Source organism: Puma concolor, chromosome B2 (assembly GCF_028749965.1).
Source record: "Puma concolor isolate L17-30 chromosome B2, mPumCon1.1.hap2, whole genome shotgun sequence".
NCBI classification, from domain to species: Eukaryota; Metazoa; Chordata; class Mammalia; order Carnivora; family Felidae; genus Puma; species Puma concolor.
In genome coordinates this window covers 51,370,677-51,389,196 of record NC_141671.1, presented here as the reverse complement: position 1 = coordinate 51,389,196, position 18,520 = coordinate 51,370,677, and the positions used below count along the sequence as shown (strand labels likewise).

At 41.6% G+C, this 18,520-nt stretch overlaps 1 protein-coding gene across 1 annotated transcript; it reads left to right on the top strand.

Moving 5' to 3' along the window:
- Nucleotides 1-1,738: 1,738 nt before the first annotated feature.
- On the top strand, nt 1,739-16,668 carry GSTA4 (glutathione S-transferase alpha 4). The gene is made up of 7 exons (XM_086707069.1): nt 1,739-1,869; nt 2,857-2,965; nt 7,179-7,230; nt 8,583-8,715; nt 9,592-9,733; nt 12,357-12,488; nt 16,051-16,668. Exons 2-7 carry the CDS (start codon nt 2,879-2,881, stop codon nt 16,171-16,173), a joined length of 669 nt encoding a protein of 222 aa, XP_086563195.1. The 5' UTR covers nt 1,739-1,869; nt 2,857-2,878; the 3' UTR covers nt 16,174-16,668.
- The last annotated feature ends 1,852 nt before the right edge of the window (nt 16,669-18,520 follow it).

Here is an 18,520-nt window from a genome sequence, read left to right as displayed (position 1 = left end):
AATGAAAACAACCCAATCGGGAATGGACAACCCAGCACCTAGAGATATCCAGCCAATAAGGGTAGAACCTGAGAAGGAACAGGGGGAAGAGATGGGGGCAGGGAGGGCACTACCAGAACCTTATAAAATAAGGATCCTTGCCTATAGTTGGTGGGCATTCATTTTCTAATGTCCCCTCTCTGTAAAGAGAGCTTTCCTACTTTCTTGCTTTCTGATTGTATACGCTAATAAACTTTTGCCTGCTGCTCATTTTGTGTCCTCCTCTTCATTCTTTGAAGTGGTGAAACAACAAATCCTGGGTTTTGAGGTAAAAAAAAAAAAAAAAAAAAATCCTGCAACACTGTGACTTGATTGTTAAGTCTGTTATCTTACACCTCAATATTGCACCCTTTTCTTAACCATAGTCTTCAAATGAATGGTACTACTTTAATACACACAGATATTTAGTAGGTTTCTCTCTACTTTGCACTGTCCCAATTTACTCTCCACGCTCCTGACAGAGAAATCTATTAAAAATAAAATCTGTATTATTTGCGGTGGTTGTTCAGTGCCACAGGCCTCTCCAGGCAGGTACTTTCAAGAACCCCTCATGGGGGAAACCGATAATCAACATCTATAGTCCGAGAAATAGCTGAAATAGTTTTGAAGTCCTTTTGAAGGCATATATTTTAAACTGAGATCCAAGTGAGTTCTGCCTTCTACTCTGTAATATAGCCTTGATGACTTTACTATGTTGTTTTAGTTTTAACTTATTTACCAGCCAAATCACTTTTTTAGCCACAGTGACACGTCTACCCCAATGTTCTCCTTCCTCCCATCCAGGAAGGTACTCTGTGTAGCCTGTGACTTAGAGTTTCTGAAGTGAATGGTAAAGCTCGAGATGATAGTTGGGGTCAAGAAAGAAAGGGGGGAAAACACATATATGTATTTAGTATATATACACAAAATGAAATGAGAGAATTTAAGTTCTGTTTAATAATACATGGGTTCTGTTTAATAATAGTATGTTTATGTAATGCCTTTTGTTCTCTTGTAGGGTACTTTGCTTATTTTAAAAGCCTTCAAATATTAGCTATACCTATTATATGAATTTACAAGACGTTGCCCTTATTAAAAGTTTGTAGTTGCTATTTGTTAAAATATTTGGTAGGGGTTGTCGTCTCAAAAGAAAGGCAGACTGCCACGTGCAGCGCCTCATTTGGATGTGTCTGGAGTCTTGGAAGCTTGACTACCCTACGTTCTCCTACAAATGGACCTTGAGAGCTTGTTTGGAGGTTCTAGCAGGGGAGCGCAGCTACTCGTATACCCTTGACCGAAGAACGGTCCTCCTCTATCGGGGAAGGTCGTCCTCTTCGACCGAGCGCGCAGCTTCGGGAGGGACGCACATGGAGCGGTGAGGGAGGAAGGGGACACCCGCCTAGCCAGCCAGATCAGCCGAATCAACCCTGGCGATCAATGGGGTGACAGATGTCGCAGCCAGATCGCCCTCACATCCGAAGCGCTAGGGGCGCGCACGAGCTATATAAACCTAAAGAGATTTTTAACTTTACGCATAGGCCGAGTCATTCTAATGGTACTGGGCCTCTAAAAGGATTTTTTAACTAAAGTCCTAATCTAACTAACACCTTAAAGTCTACCTAATTCCTCAAAACGCTAAAATTGGCGCTAACTGGCTCGAATTTGGACTATTTTCATATTATCCAGAATGCCTTGCAGATGGGTGGAGCATGCTAAACACTGCCGTCTCTATTGGTGAGACTTCCCAGCCTCGCCCACCGGAGCGCCAGCTCGCGGCCAGCTGGTCCCGCCTCGCTGCAGACAGCTGGCCGAGCGCTTTGTGAGGCTCCGGGTGCTTCTAGCGGTCTCCAGGTCTGTCTCCCCCTGCCGCTCCCACCCGCCCATCCCCTTCGCCCTCCACTCCCTGGCCCCGAGTCTCTTCCTCCACCGTGCGTCCCAACTCTCTCCCAGCACCCATTCAGTCCTTCTCATCTCCCTCCCACCCGTCCTTTGGCGCCTCCGCCTCCTTCTGGGCAGACGTGGCCCTCTTGGCTGGGGCTGGAGTCATTCTTGGCTCAGCGTGCGTATTTTTATTAACCCGCTCTGCGGAATCCGAACCCACTGGTTTCCGTGGAAGGCTAGCTCGTGGTCTAGCTTTGGGCTGAGCGGGGACCGGAGTAGCCCAGTCCTAGTAGACTAGGAGTCTAGTCTCGGGTGGTCGAGTCCGTGGCCTGGGCGCATTCCCGAGGCCCGAGGCTCACCTCCCAGCTGTGGCGGGGGACGTGCGGGACCCGGGGGAAGCTACCGCAGGCTGGACGACAGACGCACATTTTGCAGACAATAGTAATGCTCGGCCGGCCCATCTCTCAATAGCTGTAATAATCACATATGACGATGCATGTGAAAACATGAATTCTTGCAAGGGTTCCAAAGAGTGCATAATTAATTCTCCGCGGCCCTCCGCACCTTGCCTCACCAGACCGAATTTGAGAAATTTAAGATTTTTAAGGTCAAAGTGTATGATGTTCTGAATCGGTGAAGTACCGTACTGCTGGCTAGGATGTCTTTACAACAAATGGCCCCAGCTTCCCAAGATCCAGAAAAAAAGATCATAAATAGAAATGGTATGGAAGCCAAGTGGTTGTTTCTTTTAATATTTGAAAATGGTGGTATGTTTTCATTGAGTGAGCGAAAACGCAGTCATAAAGGAAAAAAAAAAAACGAAAACAAAAAGCAAAACCGACTTCCTTTGCCAAAATCCTGAATATTCATTTAGCCCGTGAGCACCGGGGTTGAAGACTCGAAATAAGAGAAATAAGACTGCTGGTGTGCGAGGAGCTGCGTATTTGTTTTTTTCAGAAACCTTTTCTGAAAGGCCATCATGGCAGCAAAGCCCAAGCTCCACTATCCCAACGGAAGAGGCCGGATGGAGTCCGTAAGATGGGTTTTAGCTGCCGCTGGAGTCGAGGTACCCTCTATGCTGTTTCTTCACAGATTTGTCGTACAACTTTGAGACTTTTGAGGAAAACATAAATGGCGGAGTCCTGTTCTAGCCCTCTCCCCCACCCAACACAGACATGCTTGGTTGAGTCAGAAGATTCCTTGGTTGAGTCAAAAGGGGTTTTTCTTTATAAATGGAATGTGGTTAATGGAAATCTGTTTTACTTTCCACTTTTACTTAATCATTGGCTTCTGATCTACCACCAAGAAGTATTAATAAGGAGAAGAGGAATGAACCTGAAATTTGCCAGTTAACAACTTTTCTTAATTATACAAGCTATAGGTACATTTCCTCTTCAATGGCTTCTAACTGGCAGCCTTCCTCTGCATATGTGTAGGCTTTGGCCCACAGTGGTTTTGTCTTTTTGTTGTATTCTTTTAGTTTCTTATTCATGGAAATGTTCTAGTGGGTTACAAAGGTTGGGAAACCATTGGCATAAATTTCCCTCACCCATTTTCAATTGTCATTTGCTTTGTGCTAATCTTGTTTCATCCATCTCCTCCATTTGTTTTGTGGGAGTATTGTAGTTTTTATCTCTAAAAGGTAAGGATTTTAATACAATACCATAATATCACCCAACAAAATTAGCAGTTCTTTACTAATATCTTAACAGTCTGATTACCTCAAACAGGTCTTTTTATAGTAAGTTTATTCCAGTCTGGATCTATATCATGCCCACACATCGCATTTGCTTAGGTTTCTTTCAGGATTTTTTAAATCTGTAACAATTTCCTCTGCATTTTTTAAAAATAAACTTTATACTTGGGAATAATTTTAAATTTATAGCAAAGTTATGAAGACAGTGCACAGTGTTCCATAACAGCCACTCAGTCCCTCCTGATGATATCATCTTACATAATCATGTCAAAACTAAGAAATTAACATTGGTGCATGACTAAACTACAGACTATTTGAATTTAATTAGTTTTGCCAATAATGTCCTTTACTCTTCCAGGATCCCACATTATACTTAGTCACTACGTTTCCTTAGTCTCAACCTGTGACAGTTTTTCAGTCTGTCTTTTATTTCACGACCTTGACAGTTTTGAAAAGTATTGGTCAGGTGTTTTGTAGAATTCTCCATAGTTTAGGTTTGTTTGAAGTTTTCTCATAATTGGACTGGGGTTTGGGGTTTTGGGGAAGAATAGCACAGAGGACAAGTGCCTTTCTCATTGTATCCTATTAGGGCTGATATTAACATGAGTATATCACTGGTGCTGTTAACCTTGGTCATTTGGCTAAGACGGTGTCTGCCAGGTTTCTTCATTGTAAAAGGATTTGTTCCCTTTATTTTTTGGAAACGAGTCATTAAGTTCAGCCCACGCTTAAAAGGATGGGAATTAAACTCTACCTCCTGGAGGGGGCGACATCTGTGTTTAGAATTCTTACATAAGGGAGATTTGGGTTTTTTCTTGTCCATTTATCTATTCAATCATTTATTTTTATCAGTGTGGACTTTAGTATTTATTTTGTGCTTTGGGTTATAATCCAATAATGTTTTCTTGCTCAAATTGTCCCACTTTGGCCATTAGCTCTTTCACATTGGCTCCTGCGTCACACCTGTGCACATGACTTCATCCTCCCTTTTCTTTTTTTCCCTTTAGCTCTTTCTTACTTTCTGACACTACAAGATGCTTCAGGCTCATCTTGTATTTTCCTTGCCCTGGCCTTAGAAATTGGTATTCTTCCAAGGAGCCCTGGTCCCTTTTATTAGCAAATGGTATTAGCAACCAACAGCTGAGTGCTAAGTGTCTGCATCTGTTTTTAGTGCCATTTATTTGTGGAAGAAACTACCCTGTAGAATTTCCCCCATTCTGGATTTGACTGACTTACCCTCATTTCAACATATTCTTTTATTCTTTATGTTTCCTGTAAACTAGTTAGACCCAGAGATATGATCAAATCCAGGCTCCTTTTTTCCTTTCTATCTCTAAATCTTTTTTTTTTTTTTTCCTACCAGACTCCATCACAGGGATACTGGGTGCATATTTTTATTATACGACATCAAGGGATGCATGATGTTTGACTGTCTCCTTTTCAGCAACGCCGGCTTGATCATTGCTTTCCAGTGATGTCAGGCTGGATCCATGCATAAAGTTTCCTCCCTCACCTTCTCAACTAGTGGTTTTAGCAGCTATTTTCATCACCATTGTTAGGGATAACAAAATGGTGCCTTTTCTATTTCTGTCTATCATTTTATCTGAATTTATTAACTGTGTTTCTTTTCTGAAGAGTAGTTTTTCACTTAACTATTTAATTACTTTGAACTACAGCTCATATGGGAAGAGTAAGGTAAATGCTTGATGTAGTCTCTTAATCGATTTTCAGAATAATTAGGCATTACCGTAGTAACCTCCAAAGATGATACATGAGGGTTTTGGGGTTTGAGGTTTTGTGTTGTTTGGTTGGTTTTAGTTTTGGTTTCTTTGCATATCATTATAACTCACCATACAGTGTTTTACAGTTTTCTAAGTGAGTTGATATCACTTTTATTTGCAAATTCTGACTTCTGACTTCTCTTGAGAAATTTGAAGATCTGATTGATACTGGACCCTCATTTTCAGAGGGCAAGTAATTACTAAGTCTAAGTAAGGAAGGACTGCCACCATAGATGGTCCTTTCTAGTTCATCACAGTCCCCATTATTCCCCCATTGTCTCAGGATATGTTTTCTAATTATGTTAAGAAGATAGTGAAAAAAATTCTTGGTCCTGTGACCTGAACCTGGTTGGCTTATTGATGTCACCTACCTTTTCCCTGCATGCTTCTGAGTTTGCCGTTCTGTCTTATTGAATAGGTTTGCAATAGTTATCTTATTTGTACCTTTAATATAATCTTTTCCCAAATCTTCTCTCTTTCCAATCCTCATTCTACCTCATGCCTCCTACTCTCCTATGTATGAGTCAAGATTCTTGGTGACAGCAGTAGAAAACCAACCCTAAGTAAGTTCTACAAAAAAGAAAGTGGGTCACATAACCTACCTCCCCTAGACCAGTTGCAGTGGGCAGGCAGGTGAGGTAGAGGAATTAGCCCAGCAGGTCCCGAACCCACCTTCCAGCCAGTGTGGAGGGAAACTGCAAAGAAATGTATAAAGGAGAAACTGACTCGTGAACTCCCACACAACTTGGTAACCAAATTCCATCTAGAAGAATTATCACAGGAGGGCTACCTAGCTAAAGTCCAATCTCTTAAATAAAGATTTGTCCTTGGAGAATGGAGCTCACACTTTCAGTTGGGAAGTGAAAGTTAGTCTAGGAAAAGAGAGCCAGGTAAGTGGTAAAGACTGCAGAGTGGGAATGGCAGAGGCGGATCCCTCGAACCTGTTCTCAGATGTTGCATGCTCAGGCAAAACAAAAGGAAACAAGTTTTCTGTAGGTTTGAAAGAGTCTCAGCCATTTTTGTTACAGAATACCCTGCGTCCTGGATTTGCCTGATTTTCACCTTGCAGTTAGATCTGGCAGTATTTTTTACAGTGTTATTGTGCCCTTCTCACTGTCACGGCAGGAAGCACACAATGTCTCAGTGTCCCCCAATGGGGAGCTAAGTTTGACCACTTGGTTAGATAGATGGTGTGATCTCCCAATCTTTCCACCACAAAGATGCTTTTTTCTTTGTCATAATTAACTTGTGGGCTGATACTTTAAGGTTGTTTGAATATTCTGTTCCCCGAAAGGCAGTGATTTCAGCATCCATTTTGATCCTTTTCAGAATCAGTTGTTATATTGTAGGTTACAAATTGGTGATTTTCTAATTGTATCATTAGCACTAATTCTTCTGTTAAAAAAAAAAAAAGCTTTTCCTTCTGCCTTGTTGAATATCATCACTTAAGGACACAAGGATTTTTTTTATTAGCGTGTGTGATGATCCTTAAGTGACATTACCCGTCTGATGCTTGAATTGTCCCTAATTTGGCTAAGGACTCCCCTTCAGGTAGGGTCCTGCCTGCCTTTGCCTTTGCCATATCTCATTGGTCTTTGAGCTCTTCCTTGCTTTCTGATGTATTAGCATCAACCTTTTCTCCCAGGAGTCCAGGTTTCTTTTAGTGATACAGGGAAACCAAGATGTGGGTGCTAAGTGTGCTCCTTCTGCTTCTGAGACAGTTTAACTTGGTATTTTCAGTACTGATCCTGTAATGATATGTGTCTTCATGGGGGATATCTTTTTTTTTTTTTTTAATTTAGTTTGATGAAGAGTTCTTAGAAACAAAAGAACAGTTACAGAAGTTGCAGGATGGTGAGTATGGAAGTGAAACAACTGTTTGGTAATGCTGATTTTTCTTTTAAGAACTGATATTTATGTGGAAGGTCAAAGATGCTGCTTACACTGAACTCTCAACAGTATCCTAACACCAGGGGGGGAAATAGCTGAAATTGCTCTTCTCTGAGAGCTAAAGGGAGTGAACCATCAGGTGAACAGCCTTTCTCCATCCCTTTCTCCTCTCTCTGCCCCCCTCTTTTCCCGCTTTTTTTCCTCTCCTTCATACCTTCCTTCTTCATCTTCCCCACCTAGCTCCAAATTATCTGAGCCATCAGTGCCTGCTTGAGTATGCAAACAGAAGTCCTCATTTAAACTGGGCCGCATATTTGCAGTGAATACTAAACAGAAATGAATTCAGTGAAAGGCCCCCCACCTTTAACTCCTGATCAGCCCCACTCCCTCTATGCCCAGGCTCCATAAGGAATACCTAGTGACTCTGTAAGTAGCCTCCCTCCCAGCCATCAGCAGGGTCTCTAGACCCAACTGAAGGCTGCCTCGAGAGGGACCAACTGTAATGTCACTCTTCCTGTGTGACACTGGCCTCATGTCAGTAGGCATGTGTTGAGTAATCATTTTCCCCAGACACTCATGTACCCCCAATCTGTGAGCCCCTCGAGGGCTAGGCTGTATCCTACATTTGCATCTCTCCCCAGGGCTTAGTATGTGGAAAGTGTTTGACACAGTTTTGTTGAAAAAAGCAAGTGGTTGGTTTTTGATCCATGACAGCAGACTTGGTAGTACGTGGTCTGTGGCTGTGGAACAGAAAGCCCGGTGAGTACACAGGAGTCTCAGTCGGTGACGTAGGTTTTATGATCAGATTGTTTAAAGCAGTGCAATTGATAGAACAGTCTACAGTGATGGAAATGTTCTGTTCCCAGTCTGGTGTCATAGCCGCTAGCCATACGTGCCTACTGAGCACTTGCAATGTGTCTAGCATGCTTAAGGAATCGAATTCTAAATTTGTCAAAATTTTGATTAGTTTAAGTGTAGGTTTAACTAGACACATGCAGCTACTGACTACTGACTGGGTTGGCCAGTGCAGCTCTGAAGAAATATCTTCCCCACATTCTCTCCCGCCCCTTGTCATGACTGTTGGGCACTTTTGCTGGTGTGAACATGAAAAGGGAAGGTTTTGAACAGGGCTTGTTTTCAGGCTTCTTTGGCAGTTCAGTCTGCTACCCTGCATGAAGTTGATGTCATCTGTCATCAGGGAGCTTTCCACTGTTCCCAAGGCTCTGGCCCCACCGTCCCTTTTCATTCAATAGGGCATGTTCAGGGGTTGGGGGACAGGGAAGAGATCAGTTTTAACTCTGGGCTTCCATTCTCAGGTAACCACCTGCTGTTCCAGCAAGTGCCAATGGTTGAAATTGACGGGATGAAGTTGGTGCAGACCCGCAGCATCCTTCACTACATAGCAGAGAAGCACCACCTGTTTGGCAAGGATCTCAAGGAGAGAACCCTGTACTATGGCCCTCTCAAGTGTTCTCGATTGTCACTTACTGAGACCTCAGCCGATTAGCAGTCTCTACAGCACGCCCTGCCTCCTTTATGTCTTGTATCATTAGAGTAAACCGGGAACAAAAACCAGTTGGAAAATCAGCACAGAGAGTCTGGGCAAAACAATAGAGAAGAATTGAGTTCAGATACTAGATCCTCTATTTGGGGTGTGATTGTTTCAGGTTTCAACATGTTTAAATGCTTTGATATTGCTTTTTACCTTTCTTGCAAATTTAATATCACAGAGTATTAAGAACAGGAGGCTGCTATGACATTCAAGGTCAGGAATACTGTACCTTGATTATAATTTGGATTATATTTTTGAACTCAAAGCCTGATCGTTGTACCTACTAAGATGCGTGATCCAAGGCAAAATGCTGAGTTCCACAGTCCTGCCGAGTATCCTATACAATATATTAATATCATATGCCTGATAATGAAAGTCAATTAATATGGATAATAGAGTCAATGAAATATTGGGTGGAGTGTTTAGCACCACGCCTGGTACATACCAAGCATTCCATAAATGATAGCCACTGTTTTTATAAATGTGAAATTCCACCCACACCAAGCGTGGGTTCTGGAGTAAGGATAGACAATTAGGGTCCCTGGAGAGGGGGATGTCATGGCTATTTGCTTTCTGATCTGTGACAGATTTTTTTGAATTACAGCTAAAATTGGCTTTGCATCTTTGCTCTTGAGCCAGGTATAGATAAATGCTCCCGGGTCCTTAAGTTGCCAGAGCCTTAAGAGAAAAGCACTCTGAATTCTTAGTTGTGGAAGCCGATGAGTTCAAAGAAGGGGAAACTGAGATAACTTTTTTTTTGTTGTTATTTTAAGGATTGACATGTATGTGGAGGGGACGCTAGATCTGCTGGAACTGATTATCATGCATCCTTTCCTAAAACCAGATGATCAACAAAAGGAAGTGGTTAACATGGCCCAGAAAGCTATAATTAGATACTTTCCTGTGTTTGAAAAGGTAGGTGGCAGAGCAACTCACGAACACAGCATGACCAGACTACAAGGGAGCTGTCACTGACGCCCCGCTCTGCGCTGGGCAGTGGAAAGGGGAGCCTGCTGGACTAACCTCGGGGATTCCCGAGAGCTGACAGTAGCTGTCAGAGCAAAGCCAGGGTGTCTTGAAGCCCCTCAGGCTCTACTTGGACCATGTTACTCGGAAGTCTGGAAAAAACATGGGTTCACCACATGTGCGCATTATTGTTCACCGGGTGCCCACCCTGTGTAAGATGCAGAAAAGCAGAAACTGCCTAATTCCTACCTTCTTTCATCCCATGAACATTTGGGGAAGGGCCATTGTATACCAACATCCTACCTGATAGTTTGGTATGATGAGAAGACCATTGTTTTATTTTTCTCCCCTTTGCTCTCTTTGCTTCCTGTTTTGTTATTTTCCTCATCTTGTTAATATATCTGCTTTCCTGGGCTTCAGACTCCTGTTTTTCTCAACTAAGAGCAATTGTTTTAAATGTTTCTGTTAAAAAAAGAAGAGAGTGTAAACGTACGGAATTGGCAAATCTCTGGCCGTCTTTGTAGAATTAGATTTAAGAAGGAGAGGTATTCTCTGGGTTTTTCGGTCACTTGGTTTCATGGTCTCTCACCCACAGGCACTTTGCAAATGTAAAATATGATAATGTAGAAATGTGGTGTGACAAGGGAGGAAGAGGTGCCTTGGTGAGAGGTCACTGCTGGTTCTTAAATTCCTATGGCCCAGACTGAGTCAGCTCCTAATACATACATGAGCTAAACATTTTTAGTTTTATTTTTTTTTAATTTTTATTGTTTTTTACACATAATGGAACGGAATCACAGAGAGACTGAACAACATGCCTAATGTGGGGAGCTGGGATTGGGAACCCTGGCCTCTGACTGCAATTCTGGATTCACTGTGCTCTCCCACTCTGGCTCCAGTAGCTATACTTGATTGGGAGTTGTATGTAGAGCCCCTGTCTGACACCCCCCCCCAACCCCCCCCCCCCCAAACACACCTTGCATGCATTCATACTCACTTATGGGCATCCAAGAGTTCACTACAAAGGAGATCCCCCCTTTTCTTTCTTTTCTTTTTTCTTTTTTTTTTTTTAACTTTTATTTATTACTGAGAGACAGAGAGACACAGAGTGTGAGCAGGGGAGAGGTAGAGAGAGGGGGAGTCACAGAACCTGAAGTAGGCTCCGAGCTGTCAGCACCAAGCCCGACGCGGGGCTCAAACTCACAAACCTGGAGATCATGACCTGAGCCGAAGTCGGTCGCCCAACCAACTTAGCCACCTAGGCGCCCCAATCCCTCCCTTTTTTACCACTGTTCCCTGCTTCCTCCTCCTCATCATCTATCCCTATGAATCTCTGAAGCGATATGTTGCCCTCACAACGGGAGTCAAGATCAGCCCTTGTGCTTTTAGTTTTCTCTGTCTTAGAAGTTGTGACAGGGGGCGCCTGGGTGGCGCAGTCGGTTAAGCGTCCGACTTCAGCCAGGTCACGATCTCGCGGTCCGTGAGTTCGAGCCCCGCGTCGGGCTCTGGGCTGATGGCTCAGAGCCTGGAGCCTGTTTCCGATTCTGTGTCTCCCTCTCTCTCTGCCCCTCCCCCGTTCATGCTCTGTCTCTCTCTGTCCCAAAAATAAATAAACGTTGAAAAAAAAAATTAAAAAAAAAAAAAAAGAAGTTGTGACAGGAAGCCTGCTTTATTAAAAAAATTTTTTGGGACACCTGGGTGGCTTGGTCGGTTAAGCATCTGACTTCGGCTCAGGTCATGATCTCACAGTCCATGAGTTCGAGCCCCGCATCGGGCTCTGTGCTGACAGCTCAGAGCCTGGAGCCTGTTTCAGATTCTGTGTCTCCCTCTCTCTCTGCTCCTCCCCTGCTCATGCTCTGTCTTTCTCTGTCTCAAAAATACATAAACGTTAAAAAAAAATAATTAAAAAAAAAAAACTTAAAAAAAAAATTTTTTTTTTCAATGTTTATTTTTGAGAGACAGAGACAGGTTGTGAGCAGGGGAGGGGCAGAGAAAGAGAGAGGGAGAAACAGAATCCAGAGCAGGCTCTAGGCTCTGAGCTGTCAACACAGAGCCTGACGTGGGGCTCGAACTCATGAACTGTGAGATCATAACCTGAGCCAAAGTCGGACACTTAAGGGACTAATCTACCCAGGCACCTCGGAAACCTGCTTTTTTTATGGTCATGTCTAGTTGATGACTGCAGGTCCCCATGTTTGTAGAAATACGGAGTCAGCAAGTGAGATTAGAGTCCTTGGAGGGGACCTGTTGCTGACTTACATGACATCCCCCAGCCTCCTGCATCTGTCACCTCTAATCATTTCTGTAGGATACATTTTGGAATAGATGTGTCCTTTTAAAGCACTGGATGCTAAATCTAGAGTTCAGATTTTCTTCCCCTTTTCAGTGTTTGATATAAAGCAGGTATTTAATGGTACTTCTGTGTCTACACCCTTTGTGTGTTCTCTCTCTCTGATATAGGGATCCTCCTCTTGATATTACTTATATGCAGAGATACTGCACTGATTCAATAGTTTCATCAGTTTCTCTGTGTAAAGAATTGTTAGCAATGCAAAACATTTATATCCTGCAGGTTTTAAGGGATCATGGGCAAAGGTTTCTTGTTGGTAACCAGCTGAGCCTTGCGGACGTGATTCTACTCCAAACCATTTTGGCTCTAGAAGAGAAAATCCCCAATATCCTGTCTGCATTTCCTCACCTCCAGGTAAATAAAACCATGTTTTAGAAGATTGGTTCAGATCTCTTAGACCTTCCTTCCTTCAATGTCTGTTAGTTGGTTGGCTAGGGGTGCATGTGTCCTTTTTTAGATTCTAGTTAGTAAAATGAAATGAAAGTAGAAACTTGAAATGGTTTTTCTGGTTCCCAGATCTTACAAGCTGAAAGATAACGTATCTGTGAAAGCAGTTTTACCTAAGTTTTGTCCCATAACTATGCTCTTGAAAAAAAATCGCATACACAGTTTGCTAACAAACTTGCCTTAGGGGTAATCTCAGGGATGAGGCGTTCCTCATCTGTCCGTGCTGTATATATACTGACAGGAGGGCTTCAGGGTCAACACCAAAAACAGTCTCCTTGTCAGGATGTGGCTCCCGATTTTCAGAAATAGGTGCTCTTGCATTGGAAATGTCCCAGCCTGAGTTCTGAAAACAAGTAAGAGGCTCGCTGAATATCACTCCAGAGAGTTCCCACCATACATTCCCCTTCTTGGAAAATCCAAGGAGAGACTTGTGTGTGTCTCCACTTATTCCTCAGTATTATTCTGGTAAGACTGATCATGGAACTTCAAAGCAGAAAAGGGCTTTAAACAACTAATCTCATCCAGAACCTTTGGTGTAGATACGAGGAAATAGAGACCCAAGGTCAAGAAGTCAGCAGCCAAGATGGCCTAGTTAGTGAGCCTCAGTTCTGTCTAGGACCTTAGCTTTTTATCTCCAGGTCCAGTGGGTTTCCTCTATATGGGGGTTTGGCAAACTGCAGCCTCCGGGTCAAATCAACCCTGCCACCTGTTTGTGTATGGTCCCTGAGCTAAGAATGGTTTTTACATTTTTTTTTTTAAGTTTTATTTACTTTTAAGAAATCTCTACACCCAACATGGGGCTTGAACTCATGACCCCAAGATCAAGAGTCACACTCTCCTCCAACTGAACCAGCCAGATACCCCAATTTTTACATATTTAAGTGGTTGAAAAAAAACATCAGAAGAATAATATTTCATGACACATGAAATTATGTAAAGTTTGAATTTCACAAAGCCATGGCTCATTCATGCACACATTGTTTACAGCTGCTTTTGTGCTACCACAAGAGTTCAGTAGTTCTGATAGAGACCATATGGCTTGCAAAACCTAAAATATTTACTAACTGGTCCTTTATAGGAAAAGGTTGCCAATCCCTTATATACCCAAATGGGCACATATTTGACTAAGTTACCAAAAGTCAAGAGAAATACACTAGATCTCCAAAATCTCCAATGCTTCTTAAAAAATGATAATAATTTTTCCAAGCCTAGGAAATACACTTTGATATACTTATGAGGACAACAACCACTAGTTAAATACATACACCTGGAAAAGAAGAATAGAAGTCTTCAACAAGGCAGTAGCCATTATATTGTTTAGCTGCCTGTTCATTTCCTCTTGTAGACACAGGGGTGAACATTCTTTAACCTGACTTTCATACCAGTAGGTCCCTGAAATAACTCAGGGACCTGTTGGCATTTTCCATCCATGACACTAACGACTTATTTTTAAACCCCAGGTACATCTGTGTAAATGTAATTTTTTGAAACGTGGGTCAAGGTGTTTTTTTTCCATATTGAAGGATAGTTAACACACAATGCCATGTTAGTTTCAACACCGTGACCCAGCAGCTCCACACATCATGCTATGCTCATGACAAGTGTAGCTACCATTTGTCCCCATACAACGCTATTACAGTGTCATAGACTATATTGTCTGTGTTGTACCTTTCATTCCCATGATTTATTAATTCCATAACTAGAAGCCTTTATCTCCCACTCCATCCGTTTTGTCTATCCCGCCCCCACCCCACCACCTTCCTTCTGGCAACTGTCAGTTTGTTCTCTATTTATGTGTCTGTTTCTGTTGCTTGTTTCGTTTTTTAGATCCCACATATAAGAAAAATCCTATGATACTTGTCTTTTTCTGACTTATTTCACTGGGCATAATACCTTCTAGATCCATCCATGCTGTCACAAATGGCAGAATTTCATTCTTTTTATGGCCAAGTAGTGTTCCATTGTATATATAAATACATATCTTATATATCCACATCTTCCTTATCCATTCATCTATGGGTGGACACTTAGGTTGTTTCCATAATCTGGCTATTATAAATAATAGCACAATAAGCACAGGGGTGCATATATCTTTTCAAATTAGTGTTTTCATTTTCTTTGCATAAATACTCAGTAGTGGAATTACTGGATTGTATGGTATTTTTATTTTTAATTTTTTGAGGAACCTCCTTACTGTTTTCCATAGCAGCTGCACTTAAATACAATTTTAATCTCTGATGAGATTGGGCATCAATATTAAAACACTTTTTTTTATGTTTATTTTATTTTTTGAGAGAGAGAGAGGGACCAAGCATGAGCAGGGGAGGGACAGAGAGAAAGGGAGACACAGAATCTGAAGCAGGCTCCAGACCTGAGCTAAAGTCAGACACTTAACTGACTGAGTCACCCAGGGACCCCTTGGTATTAAAGGACTTCAGAATCTAACACCAGATCTAAGTTGAAATGAGGATCATTCCTGCATTGGTTAAAGGGCATAAAAGTCAGATGTCACAAAAGTTTTATTATATGTGACAAATATGAATCTCAGGTAAATCTTTAAATGATAATCCTATAGAACAAGTTTCCAAATGTTAGTATAGTATTTGAAATTAGATGATATAAAGAGTTAAAATAAGTAATAAAAAGAGAAAATTGTCATTTGCATAGCTTTAATTGACATAATTATTAGCTTTTGTTAATAGTGAAATATGTATGTATGTTTCTGTATCTCTGTGTGCATGCTTAAGGCTATGCTTTGTATATTATTGACTTTTAGTAAATAGTAACTTTTTGAATAAATGACCTCTGAAAAATTTTATTAGAATAATTATATATGATAGATATACACTTCTTCATATGGTTCAAAATTTTTATTAGATCGAATAGACTTTTCTTCTCAATTACTGAGAATTGGTAAAATTTGACTGTATGAATGGAAAATATGATTTCCATAAATATCTGGTATCTGGGGTCTGAACCCCAGGCCGTAAAAAATGCTACTGTCCGTCTCCCATTCATAGCCATAAAGAGGATCCATTTGCTAATAGGAGTAAAACAAGTCCAAGGAAGCTGAATTTCAGTTGTGCCATATGATGACTTTTTTAAATACTTTTATTCAAATGACTCATGCATTTTCTCTGAGTGGAATAGTATATTTAAGGTACTGATTTTTCCTTCCTTTTTTCTCTTTAGGCAAGCATTATAATCCTAATCTAAGTATCTTTTATTTTTCTATGTCTGAAAAGAATTCACATTTTGGTCTGAGCTGTGAGTTTGCATGAATAAAGCCTGGATAGATCCCAGCCATTGTGGGCAGAGATTGTAAATAGTCACACCAACACTTCTGCTTGGGTTCCTGTAACAAATATGTATTGCAAAAACTTTCATGGGCCATTTTGCACAACTGTATTTTCATAGTAACTTATTACCTTTGCTGTTAACCTTGAATTATTGTGTTTTCCTTTTTCAGGAGTTCACAGTGAAAATCAGTAATATCCCTACAATTAAGAAATTCCTTGAACCTGGCAGCAAGAAGAAGCCTCCTCCAGATGACATCTACGTGAGAACCGTCTACAACATCTTTATGCCCTAAGACATCACACCCATCTGTGAGTGCGAGCTAGTCCCTAGAGATTGCTGTCTCCACAATAGCATCTTCACTGATGCTGGGCCACTGCGATCCCAGCTCTGTCATGGTGCTATGTATGATTGTTCTTCAGTTGGGTCTTTCATGTCAAGATCTCTTTTAGAATCAGTGATTTTTTTTTTTTTTTTTTTTTTTTTTTGTCCAGTGAATAATTGTTAAGTGACCTTTTTCTGAAAACCTTTTTGAAGAGGCTGACATTTAAGTTAGATCTGATGTGGTTACTCATTTCCTGAATACCAAGGACGGGCAGGACCTCATGTTCTCCTCTGAGCTTCTTTTCTCCTTTCCTTATCCCATTCTAAATGCCCTCCAATCTTTTCCTAATGTTTAGTGTTTGATAACAACAGAATATCTAGTGAATAATTCCTCTCTGCTATAATAAGTCTGCGGTAGTAATGAAGGCAGTCAGTATTAGCCAAAATAAAGAATTTATAAATCATTGCCCTGTTTCCAGAATTTTTTTTTTAATTAAGTTGTTTGGAATTTATAACACACTCTCATGGTTCAAAAATCAAAAGAGCATAAGAGGGTATAGAGTTGGAAGTGTTCTTTTCAGCCCTGCCCCCAAGCTACCCAGTTCTGTTCCCCATAGGTAAACACACTTATCATTTGTATATCCCTCCAGTTGTATTTGATGCATGTATATGAAAATATAAATATATATTATTTATCTTCTTACTACCCAAATGGTTATTTGTAGACTGGTAACTTTTTGCATTTCAAAACTAAAAGTACTGTTTATTAATACTCCTTTATTTTTTTTTTTATTTTTAAGTAAACTTTTTTTTTAAGTTTATTCATTTATTTTGAGAGAGAGAGAGAGAGAGCGCGCAGGGGAGGGTCAGAGAGAGAGGGAGAGAGAGAATCCCAAGCAGGCCCCAAACTGTCAGCACAGAGCCCAATGAGGGGCTTGAACTCATGAACTGTGAGATCATGACCTGAGCTGAAACCAAGAGTTGGACGCTTAACCGACTGAGCCACTCAGGTGCCCCTATTTTTAAGTAAACTTACTAATTAAAGTATAATACACACACAAAGGTAAGCATATTGTAATTTTAAAGTGTAATGAATTGTCACAAAGTGAATACTCCAATGTAACCACCATTCAAATCAAGAAATAAAACATCGGGGCGCCTGGGTGGCGCAGTCGGTTAAGCATCCGACTTCAGCCAGGTCACAATCTCGCGGTCCGTGAGTTCGAGCCCCGCGTCGGGCTCTGGGCTGATGGCTTGGAGCCTGGAGCCTGTTTCCGATTCTGTGTCTCCCTCTCTCTCTGCCCCTCCCCCGTTCATGCTCTGTCTCTCTCTGTCCCAAAAATAAATAAAAAACGTTGAAAAAAAAAAAAAAAAAGAAATAAAACATCAACACCTCAGAGGCACCCCCCAAATGTCTCTTCTCAATAGTTTTTGTATATATAGTGCAATCATATGATACACATTTTTCTATTTACTTTTTATACTTAATAATTTTTATGCCAAGAACGTATACCCTTGTTAAACCACTGTATTAATACTGCTTTATGGGGCGCCTGGGTGGCGCAGTCGGTTAAGCGTCCGACTTCAGCCAAGTCACGCTCTCGCGGTCCGTGAGTTCGAGCCCCGCGTCGGGCTCTGGGCTGATGGCTCGGAGCCTGGAGCCTGTTTCCGATTCTGTGTCTCCCTCTCTCTCTGCCCCTCCCCCGTTCATGCTCTGTCTCTCTCTGTCCCAAAAATAAATAAACGTTGAAAAAAAATTAAAAAAAAAAATACTGCTTTAAACATGTGTTGGTTTATTGCTCAGATACTGAGTACCTATTATGTGCCAGGGAGGGTGTCAGGAGGCAGAATCCCAAAACAGAGCCCCTGCTCTGGAAAAATCCACCACACGGTAAGGGAGATAGACATGTAAACAGCTGAAGTAACTTTGGAAAAGGAAGAGTTGCTGCTTTTAGAGTATCTGATATTTCAAGAATTAAAAAAAATTTTTTTTAACGTTTTTATTTATTTTTGAGACAGAGAGAGACAGAGCATGAACGGGGGAGGGGCAGAGAGAGAGGGAGACACTGAATCGGAAGCAGGCTCCAAGCTCTGAGCCATCAGCCCAGAGCCCGACGCGGGGCTTGAACTCACGGACCGCGAGATCGTGACCTGAGCTGAAGTCAGACACTTAACCGACTGAGCCACCCAGGCGCCCCTGATATTTCAAGAATTAAAAAACTAAGGAAAAGCAAGTTTTTGATGAGAGTCTTAGAGGGGACAAACTCATTTCTTACTGCAGAGGAATTTTTGTCCAGATGTAAAAAGCAAACAGCAGC